We start from the raw sequence: 13,592 nt of genomic DNA, 5'->3' as shown, positions 1-13,592 counted from the left end.
CCCCAGGACCGCGGCCGCCGCCGGCTCCGGCGCTGCCATTTCACCCGCTGACAGGAGCCGCTGCCCCGCCCCTGAAAGCCGAGTCAACCAATTCGCCGCCCCCAGGTATTCTGGCTCCGCCCACCGTCCAGGAGTGACGGGGTATCTGACCAATCTGTGGCCATTCCGTGAGGAGGGCCCTGGCTACGGTCAGAAGGTTGCCGCCTCTGAGGAGAGAAGCGAATTGAAATAAGGGGAGCGGTGAAGGACGAGTGTTTTTGCCTATTGAAATGAGAAATCCAGTTGATCAACACTTGAAGGGGCCAATAGCGAGTACAAGGGGGTATGTCTCTTAGGGAAGGCTGCGGCCCCGAGGAGCTCTAGGCAGAGGCCGCCAAGCGTTAGGCACTAAGCCCTGCCCAGAGCCGAGCTTTCTGCCCAATAACGAGACGTCCTGCGATGTCCATTATTATCTACCCCTCAAATCTCTGCCCTGGCAACTGTTTGGGGCGCTATGAAGATTGACATTTAGGGAGCCAATGATACTCAAGGAGGGCGGGGAAGTGACACTCTTTGACCAATAGGATTGTGAGACTGTAGTGAGGTTGGTGTCCAGGGCTGTGAAGCTTGAGGACTAGGTTGAATGAAATGGGGGCGTGGCTAAAGGTGGGCGGGGGCTCGAGTTAGCGATAGGGCGGGATCAGATAAGGGACCTGCTCTGGAGTTGGGTCTCAGAAGGGCTGTTGCCAGAAAGCGCATCTTTTGAACCCTTCTCTGTGCTGTGGGTGGGGTGATTGGTTTGGGGAGAATTGCATAAATAGTCACACCCGATCCATGCCTTAGTCCAAGACCAGTTAAATATCTTCTCTGAAGCTCAGGCGTGCAGCGTGTTGCTCCATCAAAGTTCCAATGGCTGTGTGATCACTTTACACGGCCCTCCCATCCCCCACACTCCTAGATGATAGCTCCCCACCCCCAGGGGGAGGTAGGACGTAGGTCAGGTTTTCCCGGGTCCTGTACCTAGGAACTGCTTATAAACGTTTGATGAGTGAATGTATAAATGGGCTCATGATTCTTTTAACAGGGAAAAAAATATCCAATGAACAAGGAAGGGAAGGCTGGAAGGTGGGATCATATAGTTAATGACAGCGGTCTAGACTTATCAAAATGGATAAGTTTCCACTCCAAAATGCAGGGTGGGGCAGGGGAGGACTATGTCATAGAAGAGAGGGTGACATTATAAATTAGGAATGGGAGATGCAAATGGGAAGATAGAAATGGGAACCATCCTTTTTCCAGGGTGGGGGATGTGTCAGGACCTTCTGTGATCTGAGGTTTCAACCTTCTGTATAGTCAGGGGTCTCTCTGGTCTCGAGAGCAAAGTCTGATATCCACACCCACTCTTGGCTTTTCTCCTTTACCTCCAAAAACTTTCCCTCCCTTCCTCCCTCTTCTTGTATATGTTGTACCTATTAAAAGTCTAGAACTGTTAAGAAAAGCCAAAACATTTCTAAAAACTCTGGTGGTAAAAATAAATATAATGCATTCCTTATCCCCTTCACATTCCCAAATCCCCTTCTCCAATTAAAAAAAAAAATATGTATCTACCTCCTGTTCAAGCCAGATTAGGTACTGGGCTTCTAATGCAGAGTACCAAATTGAAGTGAATCTCAATGGCATTGTCCCCTGATTCCTGAGTGGACCTGGGCAGGGACTGTGGACCCCATGGATAGGTTAGTGATCCTCATGGTATTAAGTCGGGAGGGCAAGAATGAAGCCAGGATTCGGTGGGTGCCAAGGAGCTGCAAGGGAACAGTTCCTGAGCTGGTTGTCAGTGGTGCCTTAGTGTGGGGGTCAGAGGAGCCATCTCAAGGGCCACCAGTATGAGAAATTCTTCCCAGCAGTGATGTGCCAGGAAAGAATAGTTTGGTGTGAGCCACAGCTTCCCAGGAACAGAAAAGCCTGGGACCTCTGGTACTAACTAGGATGTGGAGATGGAGGGGTCTGCAGAGGCTCAGGTCTGGAGAGGGTGTAGGGCCCCCAGAAAGAGGTCGTGGCCAGTTAGTTTTTAGGGCCTTGCCTGGAAGACAAGAAGCAGTTGGTGCCTGGGAAATAAAACGCAACACAAGGAGGACACACAAGACATTTGGCCCTCTCCTCACTCTACGGTGGTTTTATTCTGGGGATACTTTGGTTCCGTTTAAATTAGCATGAGTGGGAAAAAAAATCCAATGAATGTGTTGAAAAGATTTTTCAATCATAAACTGTATTTAGCTCATTAGATTCCTGGATTACTTTTCTAGTTAGTACGGTGAAACCATTTTGAAACATTTTCAAGTTTCATTTTCAGTTGATAGAAGTCATTTTGCTGGGGTGAGACTGGGGATTAGCTCAGTGGTCTAAGTCACACTAGGCAAGTGACCATGGGTTCAATCTCTAGCACCACAAATGATGGGATCTTGCTATATTGCCCAGGTTGGCTGGAGTTCCTGGGCTCAAGCAATCCTCTTGCTTAAGCCTCCTAAATAGTTGGGGCTACAGGTGACTGCTGGTGAGCTCAGTTTGTCTACAGAAGTCATTTTTTTTCCCCATGAGCATGCAATGGGAAAATGCAATGTTTAGTAAACTTTTGATGCATTAGTTGATCTTTTTTAAAAAGCTTGGTATATTTGTATTTTATTAAGCTCTTATACTGTGGAGGCAGTGTTTCATTTTACTAACTTAACTTTTTCTAAAATCATTGCTTAAAAGAAAATTAAATTGAAGCCTGGTGCAGTGGCACATGCCTGTAATCCCAACGGCTTGGGAGGCTGAGGCAGGAGGACTGCAATTTCAAAACCAGCCTAAGCAATTTAGCGGGGCCCTAAGCAACTTAGTAAGACATTGTCTCAAAATAAAATATAAAGAAGGACTGAAGATGTGGCTCAGTGGTTAAGCACCCCTTGGTTCAATCCCAAGTACCAAAATAAATAAATAAATAAATAAAATAGATCAACATACAGTTGTACTTGTTTATGAGGTATGGTATGATAATTTGATATAGGATCATATGTCATGATCAAGTCAGGGTAAATAGCATTTAATTTCCTCAAATATTTATCATTTCTCTGTGTTGGGATCTTTCAAACTCCTCTCTTCTAGTTCCTCATAAAATATATAACAGTTTGTTGTTAATTTTCTACTGTTCTATAGAACACACTAGAACTCATTCCACCTATCTAACTGTATTTTGGTACCTGTTATCCAACTTATTTCTTTTTTTTAATATTTATTTTTTAGTTGTAGTTGGACACAATATCTTTATTTTATTTATCTTTATGTGGTGCTGTGGACGAACCCAGGGCCTCGCACGTGCTAGGCGAGCGCTGTACTGCTGAGCCACAGCCCCAGCCCTTATCCAACTTATTTCTATCTCGCTTCCCTTAATTGGGATGCTTTGTTCCAGTTTTTATGAACCGTTAATTCTACTATTGTGGCTTTTTCTGGGTGTATGTATGTGTCACTTTGGAGTCAAATTTTGCTTATTTAACTTTTTTAAAAATAATATTTTTAGCTGTAGATGGACACAGTATTTTATTTATTTTTTTATGTGGTGTTGAGAATTGAACTCAGTGCCTCACAATGCTAGGCAAACACTCTATTACTGAGCCAAAACCCCAGCCCACATATTTAACTTTATTAAAACTCTTGTATTAGGGGTTTGGTAGTATCAAATTTTACTACAGTCAATTTTTTTTTTCTGGGTTAAACTTTGGATCCAAATTCTCTTTTCATGATTGCTGACCAATGTGGACATGGAGCTCTTACTTTCCTACAGTTGGCAAAACCTCCCACAAACTCCTCTTAAGATATGGAGTCTCTTTCCCTATACTTGAACCTGAACTAGCCTTGAGTCTTATTCTAATCAACAGATTGCCTCAGAAATGATGCTGTCTCATTCTGGGCCAGGGCCTTAGAAAGTGTTGGTGGCTTTTTGCTCTTGCTGCTGTTATTTCAAAAAGTTTAACTGTAGTAAAATATGTATAATATCAAATTTGCCATTAACCCTTTTTTTAGCTTATTTTTTAGTTGTAGTTGAACACAATACCTTTATTTTATTTATTTATTTTTATGTGATGCTGAGGATTGAACTCAGGGCCTCGCATGTGCCAGGCAAGCGTTCTACAGCTGGGCCCCCATTCTACAGCTGGCCCACCACCATTAACCCTTTTTTAAGCCTACAGTTCAATGGCTCTGGTTGGGTTTACAAGTTGCATAATCACAACCACTATGGAAACAGAACCCTGTAACATACACACTTTCCCTCAGCCCTGGTAACCTCTGTTCTACTTTCCCTCTCTACCAGCTTGCCTATTCTAGATATCTCTTTGTTAGTCAGTATTTCGTCACTGTGACAAAATATCTGAGAAAATTATCTTATAAGGAAAAAAGTTTTAGTTTGGCTTCTAGTTTCTCAGGTTTCAGCCTTCAGCACCTGGGCCTTTGGGGGACATTTCAAGATCCAAACTATAGCACACATATAAGTAGAATCAACCGATATCGTCTTTCTGTGTGTAGCTTGATTCACTGGCCACAATGTCATCAAGATTCGTCCATACTGTAGCATGTTATCAGAACTGCATTTCTTTTTATGGCTGAATAACACTTTGTTGTATGTATAAACCGCATTTTGTGTGTTCATTCATCTGCTAATGGACACTTGGGTTTTTTTTTTTTTGCGCCTTGCCTCTTGGGAATAGTGCTGTGATGAACAATGACACGCAAGTATTTCCTTGACTCTGGGTTTTCAGTTCTTTTGGGGTAGACACCACGGAGGAGTATTTATGGTCATATGGTAACTCTATGTTTAGTTTTTTTGATCAACCGCAGAACCATATTCCACAGTGGTCTTGCCATTTTACATGACCCTACCAGCAATGCCTGAGGGTTCCAATTTCTCCACAATCTCGCCAATATCTGTTCTTCCTCATTTAAAAAAATTGTATCTAAACTGGGCATAGTGGTGTGAGCCTGTAATCCCAGCTACCCAGGCAAGTTGAAGGCCAGCCTTGGCAACTTAGTGAGACCCTGTCTCAAAACAAACAAACAAACAAACAAACAAACAATAACAATGCTCCAATTGAGTCTGTCAAGGAAGATATAACAAAATATGATACACGGAGTATCTTATAAATGACAGACATTTATTTCATTTATTCACAGTTTGGAGGTCGGGAAGTCCAAGATCAAGGTGGTTTGAGTATCAGTGAGGACCTGCTCTCTGGTTCACAGATGACATTGTCTAGCTCTGTTCTTATGAGGTGGACTGGGTGTAAGGGAGCTCTCTGGCACCAATCCCATTGATCACTGATAAGGACTCAGCCTCAAAAGCTAAGCTCCTTCCAAAAGCTGAACTTCCGAACACTGTCATTTTGGAGTTAGGGTTTCATCTTTGAGTTAATTTTTACATATCGGGTCATTCATTTCTGGACCCTGAATCCTTGCCTACTGATTTATGTTTCTCCTACAGCAGAACCACATGACTTGGTTATTGTAGCCTTATATTAAGTTTAGGCTGATGATGATTTTTTTTTTTTTTTTTTTGGTGGTGGTGCTGAGGATCAAACTCAGAGCCTCATTCGCGTCAGGCAAGCACTCTACCAATTGAGCTACACCCACAACTCCTTTGTATTAAGTTGAGAAAGTGTGAGTCTTCCAACCTTGGGATGCCTCTTGTAATTTTATGTGAATTTAAAGATTGGCTGCTTCGTTTTTGCAAAAAAAAAAAAAAAAAAAAAAAGACAGCTGGAATTTTGATAGGGTTTGTACTAAATCTGTCAATAGCTTTGGGTAGTATCTAAAGAAAATAAGTTTTCCTGTTCTTCATCCAGATGTATATGGAATTCCCTTTAGGTGCTCTTTCATTTCTTCCAGAAATATTTTTTTTTGTAATTTTCAGTGTTGTGGTTTTAGTGTTTACCTCCATGTTTAAGTTTATTCCTAGATTTACTAGAAACTATTGCAAAAGGAACTGCATTTATTTATTTCGCTTAACTAAAAAATTTATCTGCAGTCATGGGGATGGAACCCAGGGCCCAAGTACATACTAGGCAAGTAAAGAGAGGGAGAGAGAGAGAGAGAGAATTTTTTTTAATATTTATTTTTTAGTTTTCGGCGGACACAACATCTTTGTTTGTATGTGATGCTGAGGATCGAACCCGGACCACACATATGCCAGGCGAGCGCGCTACCGCTTGAGCCACATCCCCAGCCCCTAGGCAAGTATTTTACCACTGACCTACATCTTCAGTGTTTTTTATTTCATTTCAAGACAAGATCTTGCTAAGTTTCCCAGACTGGCCTTGAACCACTGATCCTCCAGTCTCACCACACCCTACTTTAACTAAATTGATTTAAAAAATTGTTTTCTTAGTTACCTTTTGGATTGTTTGTTGCAGGTGTATGGAAATTCAGCTGATGTTTTTGCTGTTGATATTGTGTCCTGCAACTTTGATGAACTTGTTTACAGCTCTATAGGTTTCTTGAAGATTCCTTAGGGTTTTCTATGTATAGTGTCATGCAAGTTGAGACACTTTAGCATTTTCCTTTCAAGTTTGGATGACACTTCTTTTTTTTGTGATTGCACTTCGGCACAATTCCCCAGCTCTCCAGTTTGCAGATGGTCTGGTGTGGGACTTCTCAGCCTCCATGATCATATAGCCAACCCCATTAAAATATCCCCCAATGTATCCTATTGGTTCTGCATCTTTGAAAATACTGACAGTACACTCAACTTGTGGCCCTAAGTTTCTACAAACAGTTTGGGCTTTCCGATTTGGTTGACTAGACCTTGGTTGGTTTCCCACTCATTTCCTACCTTGGCTCCTTCCTTTGACCAAGCTGCCTCCTGTACCCTCAGGATGGCTCCACTTCTGGAGAAACTCAACCACCAATCTAATCCCAGCTGCCTGTGCTCCTCACCTCCCAACAGCAGGAGATTGCAAAGACTCATGAATGACAGTAGTTTTCAAGGTCAGGCAGAAGACCAAGAGTCTATGAGGGAGACGGGGGTGGGGGTGGGGGAACATCCAGAGAGTAGGAAGAGAAGCAGGAGGGGAGGACATCTGGGAGTCCTGGGAGACAGGAGTTTCAAGCAGAGGGAGAGAGTAGCCACCCTGAACGTGGAGGAAGACAGAAGAGAGACCAGGGTGTGTTGGTTTCCACAGGTGATGGTAGATACTACACTCTGTTGGTCATTTAGGAGAGCGATGGGTGGGAGAAGGTGCGGGGAACAGGTGCAGGCAGGAGTGAGGAACCCTTTTTCAGGAAGTTTGGCGACACCTAGAGGACTGAGAGAGGATTTCCCCTAAGAAGCAAAGAGCTCACCTGGGTTCCTAGAAGTCTCAGGAATGCCAAGAGGTGAGGCTCAGCCCTCTGCCTCAGCAGGGAGTGGGGCCTTTAGGGCTGTGGCCACAGCTGGCTCTGGAGCCAGTGTTCCTGCAGGGCGACGCTGTGCGGGACACACCCTCCTTCCCAGCACTCTCAGGGCTGCTGGGTCGAGGGGGGCTGAGGCTGGATGTGAGGGACGTGAGCAGATCTAGCTGACAATGATGTGTCTCTCCAGACTATGGAAAGTGTTGGGCAGATGGGGAGGGGCACCCAGCTGGGCACAGGCCCAGACACTCCTGAGGCCGGGAGGCAGGAAGTGGGGTCTCTGCCCTGTCAGTGTGTGTAGCTGAAGTCACCTTGGGGGTCTGGTGGTGCTGTCCAGCCTGGAAAGAACCAGGGGGCTGCCCAAGGCCACCTCCTGCACATGGCCCGCCGTGGTCCGTGCTGAGAGCAAGTGAGGGACCAGGGAGCTCCAGGCTCCAGAGCTGTAAGAGAAAATGTCTGTGTTTTAACCCACTAGGCTTATGGAGCTTGTTGGAGTAGCCACAGGAAACCAACACACACGCACGCACGCACGCACGCACGCACGCACACCTGCAAAGAGTGATTTTTTTTTTTAAATAAGTGCATATGAAGAAAACCATAAAATTTTACCAAAAGGCATTTTAAGGGACCTGAATGAGTAACTGGTACATGACCGTGCGGTGGATGGAGAGGGGACATTGTCAAACAAACCAACCAATGCGGAGCAGAGGGAGGAATAAGTGAAACACAGTAGCAGAGCAAGGGGGCCTGAGAGGGCAACACCTAGTTAATGTCACACACATTTCACACTGTGGTGTTTGGAGGAGTGGCGAGGGGACAGAGCATGCGTTGGATGGAGCACATCGTGTGAACTTGCTTTATTTCAGTTTTTGCAGAGCCGGGGCTGGGACACAGGGCTTCCCTGATGCCAGGCAAGCGCTTCCCCTTGAGCCGCACCTCCGCCCGCGTGTGACTTAGCTAAGTGGTGTCACGGCTGGGCGGAGGTGCCCAGGCCTTCCCTGCAAGCAGAGGCCTGAGCGGTGCCCTGTGGAGGGCCGGGCTGCAGGGAGGGAGTCTCAGGGCTCTCTGTCAGATGCAAAGGCATCAGCAGGACCAGCGGGCAGCGAAGGGACAGGGCTGGAGAATAGCCAGCAGAGCGCCCCCGACTGGCTCCATTTCCGTGGACTGGGAGCAGGGCGCTCAGGCGCCAGGGCAGCGGGCGGAGGGCCGCTCGCAGATCCAGAAGTTCTGGGCGGTACACTTGCTGTCGTTCCAGTCCTCCACGAAGAGCTCCACGCAGTCCTCGTCTCCGGCATTGTTGGGCTCCCCCTCTTTCCAGTAGCTGCAAATCCCATCAAGAGATCCATGAGCCCAGGCACCAGAGCCCAGCCCGGCCACCCTAGAGCTGCTCCATGAATTCAGCGCAGGAAGCCCAGGCTCGGGCCAGACAGTGATGAGGAATCCAGGGACAGGTTTTCCAAAAGGTGAGCGCCAACCTCACCTTCGTGAAAATCACCTCCAGCAAAGGAAAAGTGCAGGTTCTGGGGCCCCAGGGGAGGCTGCTGGGACAAGGACCCCCGGGGAAGGACGGTGCACTACACCAAGTCTCTTGAATGCTTTCCACCAAAGCGTGAGTTAGGGGTGGGGTCCTTCCCCTGCCCACTCTGCACCATTGTCTCTGGGGAGCGTCACCTGAGCTGGAGAGGGGTATTGTCCACCCAGTACCAGGAACCTTCATTGTTGTGGTCACTGAGGCCGATCCAGGTACGCTGGCTCTTTCTGATGTCCCAGTACCTCAGGAATCTCTGTAGAGGGGGAGCATCAGGAGGAGGACCCCTTTCCCTGTCTGTCTACATTCACACTGTGCTCTGTTTCCATGGAAGTTCTTCCTGCAGTCTAGCCCAGAGCCCCTAGTCAAGTTGCAGGCACTGGAATGTATGTGCAGGCTGTGGGTGTGTATCGATATGCACACACGCGTGGAAATGTGCTGACATGTCTCAGTTCAGTGCAGGAAGGGATTGAGCTTGGTCTCAGGGGTGCTCTGAGCTTCCCTTCTGTCCATGCTCACCTCTCCTGTGCTCCCTTCTCCTTCAAGACCTCCCAAGACCATTAGGACACCTCCCCCTGGAAGCCTTCCCTGACTGCATCTCCTCCAACCCTGCCCAGCTGCCCACCAGGCCTCCAACCCTGAGGGCCAAGGAGGGTGCGGGAGGCCTCTCCTGGACCCGTTGGTAGCCCAGCCCCAGGCCAGAAGCTCAGGCAGCTACCTGCTCTGCAGCGTTGTTGATGATCACCAGGTGGGCCCCCATGTCCTGGCAGGAGGAGACGGAATTCTCCCAGCTGCCCAGGGTCCGAGAGAAGAGGTAGCAGTTTCCCTGGAATGCCTCCCAGCCCCAGGGGCAGGGTCGGCACAGGGCAGCTGGGGAGGAGGAGTGTGGCTGGGACACGAGGCTGGGCTCCTGGGACTCCCTGCCCTGCCCCAGCCCTGGCCCAGGGCCCGGCCCTTACGTTCAGCTGTCCGCTCAGTCTGCGAGAGTCCCAGGAGCAAGGTCCCAGCCCTGCCCTGCCCTCCTCACACTGTAGCCAGTCCCTCCTCAGACCCCCAGCTCCCTGCTGACCCAGGCCCCCGACACCTACCCAGGGAGGTGTTGATCCGGGTCAGCTGCTGACGGACCTGCTCCAGGCCCAAGAGTACCTGCTCCTGAGAAGCAGCCCCTGCAACAAAAGGGGTTCTGTTATCCGTCACCTGCTGTGTGTTTCTGCAGAGAGGGCCCCACGCAGATGATCTCTGTGGATCTCACAGTGACCACAGGAGCCCCACTTTGCAGGCCAGAACACTGAGCCTCAGAGACTTGCCCAACATTGCCATCACACCTGGGTCCCCCCCACAGCAGTGGCTTGCCCATGTCACACAGCCATGAAGCCCTCTCCTGCTCAGGACCCTGACTCCAGCCCCTCACCCAAGCTGAAGTTGTTCTGATGATCCTGGACCTTTGCCTGCGGGGATGCGGGGGTCCTGGAAACTGCAAGAGAGAAGAGCATACCCCTCCTATGAGCACCGACTGTATGCCTGTCCCTGTGCCTAAGCTGCACACAGGGGAGGATAAGCTCCATAGCCCAGATGAAGAAACAGGCTCAGAGAGGGACATTAAGCTGCCCATAGCCACACTGGAAAGGATGTGTAGCTCTGATGTCCCAGCCCAAAAATTATCCCAGAGGGAACCCCCAGGGGCTGGGGTGTAGCTCAGTGATTGAGCACCTGCCTAGCATGTGCAAGGCCGAGGGATTGGTCCCAGCATTTTCTGGGCACTGGGGAAGGGAAATGGGGGGAGCCAAAGACACATCTAAAAGGAGCCCAGAGTTCCACTCCCAAGCCCAGCAGATAGAGCCCCCTCCCTGACTCACCTTGAACCAGGGTGGTCACCAAGAGCACAAAGCAGAGGCCCAAAGAGCTGAGAAGCAGCAACAGAATCCAGGGGACTCGGGTCAGCCAGCCTGCAGGACCTGCAGATGGGCAGAGCTGGGCTTGAGGGACAGCTCTCTGCTGGAGAGGACCCCCTGCCACCCCACCCCTGAACCTGCCACCCCAGTACCTGGAAAGCTCTTTGGGCTCTGAGTGAGCATCTCCGGGTCTTTCTCAGTGAATCTCTGGCCTCCGAATGTTGCCTTCTCCTCTGAAGGGAGCACAGCACTCTGAGCTGAGCGTGGAGGGCCAGGGCTGGAAACTCAGCCACCTCCCCCAGCCCAAGCTGGAGGCCCCACTCACCCCCCCCCACCTGAGGCTCTGCCTTCCCTGCAGCACCCAGGGAGGTCCAGCCTCACCCGGGAGGCCCAGCACCCTGGGATCATGTTCTCCTGCCATCTTCTGCTTGTGTCCACTCCCCCTCTGACCTCCCTCTGCCCTGAGGTTCTTATAGTGCCACCACCACCAGCTGGTCCAGCCTCCCTGACTCAGGAAAAAAAGGAAAAGGGTGGAGGCACCCTCACCCCGGAAAAGTGTGGGGAGAGATGAAGCGCCTGACACAGCGAGGAGAGGGGGGACTCTGGGTGGGGACAGGAGCTGCCAGTGGCACTGTTTCAACCCCCATCAGCACTGGAATCTTGGGCCTCACCTCAGGGCAGCTGGGTCTCCTGGCCGGGACCTGGGTGGGTGCTTCTTCCTGGGCACAGGTGAGGGTGGAAATCTCCTGCTTCAGTGGAGGGTCCTGGCCATCTCCGGCCTTAAGATCTACAGACACTGCTTCTCAGGGGCCCAGGATGTGGCCAGCTCCAGCTGGGGCAGGGGAGCCCTGACGTCCAGGGCCACTGTGGGATCTGGCTTTGTGGGTGCTGCGAGGGCCTTCCCAGGGGCCAGAGTGCTTGGGAAGCTTGTCTGGCCCTCCCAGATGACAAGGTACTGTGGCACTTCCCCTGGTGCTCCCTGCTGGGCTGTGCCTTGTGTCGGCTGGATGTCCACAAATCGCAGAAGACTCATCCCGGTACCTGTGATGGAGCCTGCTGGGCAGCGCTTTGGAGCGGGCTGAGCACAGGCAGAGCCGGCACAGTCCAGCCACACACGACCCGACCCCCACACCCTGATCGACAGCAGCAACCGCCCCCAATGGTCTGTTGGGCTGCCCTGACCGAGCACCCCAGCCTGGCCGGCTTAAGAACAAGCCCAAGATCGAGGTGTGAGGCGGGCTGTCCTCTGATCGGCAGATGGCATCTTGTCACTGTGTCTAGGTGTGTCGGGGTGGGTCATGATCTCGTCTTTGTTATAATTAATGTATTTCTTTGAGGTGAGAAGTGTATTTTAGGGCCGGGGTGTAGCTCAGGGGAGAGCTCCTGTCTAGGGTGCGCGTGATCCTCCGCTCAGTTCCTGGCACTGAAATCCAGACCTGCACACGCGAGGGAAGGAGGGCGGGGCGAGCCCAGCACAGCGCGCGCCTGCTGCCCTCCGCTGGACCACATCCTCCTGTGGCAGCCGCAAGGCCCCAGAGCATCAGCCAGGAGAGCGCGGCTGGGACCATCAGGCTGGAGCAGGGCATGGGACCTTGGCCACGTCCATGTTCCAGAGCTCTGTCCCAGCCTCGTGCTCTATGCTTGATAGGCACAGTGGACACCAGCATGCTGCTGTCCGTCTTCTTCGTGAGCTGGGTGATGGCTTGGAGTCAAGTGTGTCTCTTGGGAGTCTCTTGTCCAGGATATTTTGGCTGCCTCTGGAGCTATAGGGTCTTGTGCTGCCCAAAGTGGAGTGACCTTCCCCTCTTTCCTTCTTCCTTTCCTGGCTGTGGACGCCTTTCAGCCCTGCCGTGGGCCTGCAGAGCCTTTGTACTGGCTGCAGAGTGGGGAGGGGCAGGAGTTTCCTTCATCGCCCTGGGCGCCATCTTGGTGAAATCCTGGGGTCTCTTTGGTAAGGGCAGAATTCCACCATGAGGACTCTGTCCTTGTGACCCAATTTCCCATCAAAGGGCCCCACCTCCTCATACTATCAATTTGGTTGAGGGCCAGGATTTCAATGAATGGATTTTAGGGTGAACAATCATTCCACAAACCATGGCTTTAGCCTTGGTCTGGTCCCACTTCTTTTACGAAAGAGGATGAGCAAGGGTCATCCTCTTCCTGATGGCATCTAACCCAGGGCCCTCCCCAAAGCACCTTTAAAAGGCTAGTCCTGGGCTGGGGATGTGGCTCAAGCGGTAGCGCGCTTGCCTGGCATGCATGCGGCCCGGGTTCGATCTTCAGCACCACAAACGAAGATGTTGTGTCTGCCGAAAACTAAAAAATAAATAAATAAATAAATATTTAAAAAATTCTCTCTCTCTCTCTCTCTTAAAAAATCTTTAAAAAAAATAAAAGGCTAGTCTTCCCAGTGCTTCTTCTTGCCTCTGCCTCAGTGCCCTCTGGTTACCTGTTGTGTGCACTCCCTCGCTGCATGGGACAAGTGACATCCTGGAATTTGTTTGGCACAGGTATGCTCCTGGTGGTCTTCAGTGGGGGCAGGACAATAACATTCTTTACAATAACCCTATGGGACAGATGCAGATGTTGCCCTGATTTGCAGATGAGGAAACTGAGGCACAGAGGGTCATAACTGTCTGTGGTTACACAGTTGCAGTGGGAGGCTGGCACTGAACCCAGGCAGGGTCCCCCTGAGTTCACGCTTAGCCATCCCACTAAGCAGACCCTGAAACACGGGTGCGAGGGGAAAAGGCACTCATCAGGGCCAGAACAGGAGTTGC

The 13,592-nt window shown here is 50.2% G+C and overlaps 1 protein-coding gene across 4 annotated transcripts; it reads right to left on the bottom strand.

The window, feature by feature from the left end:
* Positions 1-8,234: 8,234 nt before the first annotated feature.
* On the bottom strand, positions 8,235-11,273 carry LOC107157351 (CD209 antigen-like protein E). 4 transcript variants are annotated; one of them, XM_048810273.1, is made up of 8 exons: positions 11,148-11,273; positions 10,965-11,045; positions 10,777-10,875; positions 10,332-10,394; positions 10,009-10,086; positions 9,639-9,790; positions 9,064-9,176; positions 8,235-8,713 (listed from the first exon to the last, which is right to left on the bottom strand). In XM_048810273.1, exons 1-8 carry the CDS (start codon positions 11,218-11,220, stop codon positions 8,572-8,574), a joined length of 801 nt encoding a protein of 266 aa, XP_048666230.1. In that variant the 5' UTR covers positions 11,221-11,273; the 3' UTR covers positions 8,235-8,571. The 4 variants fall into 4 exon arrangements, with proteins under 4 accessions (XP_048666230.1, XP_015359206.1, XP_048666236.1 ...); XM_015503720.2 differs by having other exon boundaries at positions 11,194-11,267; XM_048810279.1 differs by having other exon boundaries at positions 10,965-11,069; positions 11,194-11,245.
* Positions 11,274-13,592: the final 2,319 nt, after the last annotated feature.

Source organism: Marmota marmota, unplaced genomic scaffold (assembly GCF_001458135.2).
Source record: "Marmota marmota marmota unplaced genomic scaffold, marMar, whole genome shotgun sequence".
NCBI lineage: Eukaryota > Metazoa > Chordata > Mammalia > Rodentia > Sciuridae > Marmota > Marmota marmota.
Note: the sequence above shows the minus strand (reverse complement) of the source record. Positions and strands in the feature narration are given on the sequence as shown.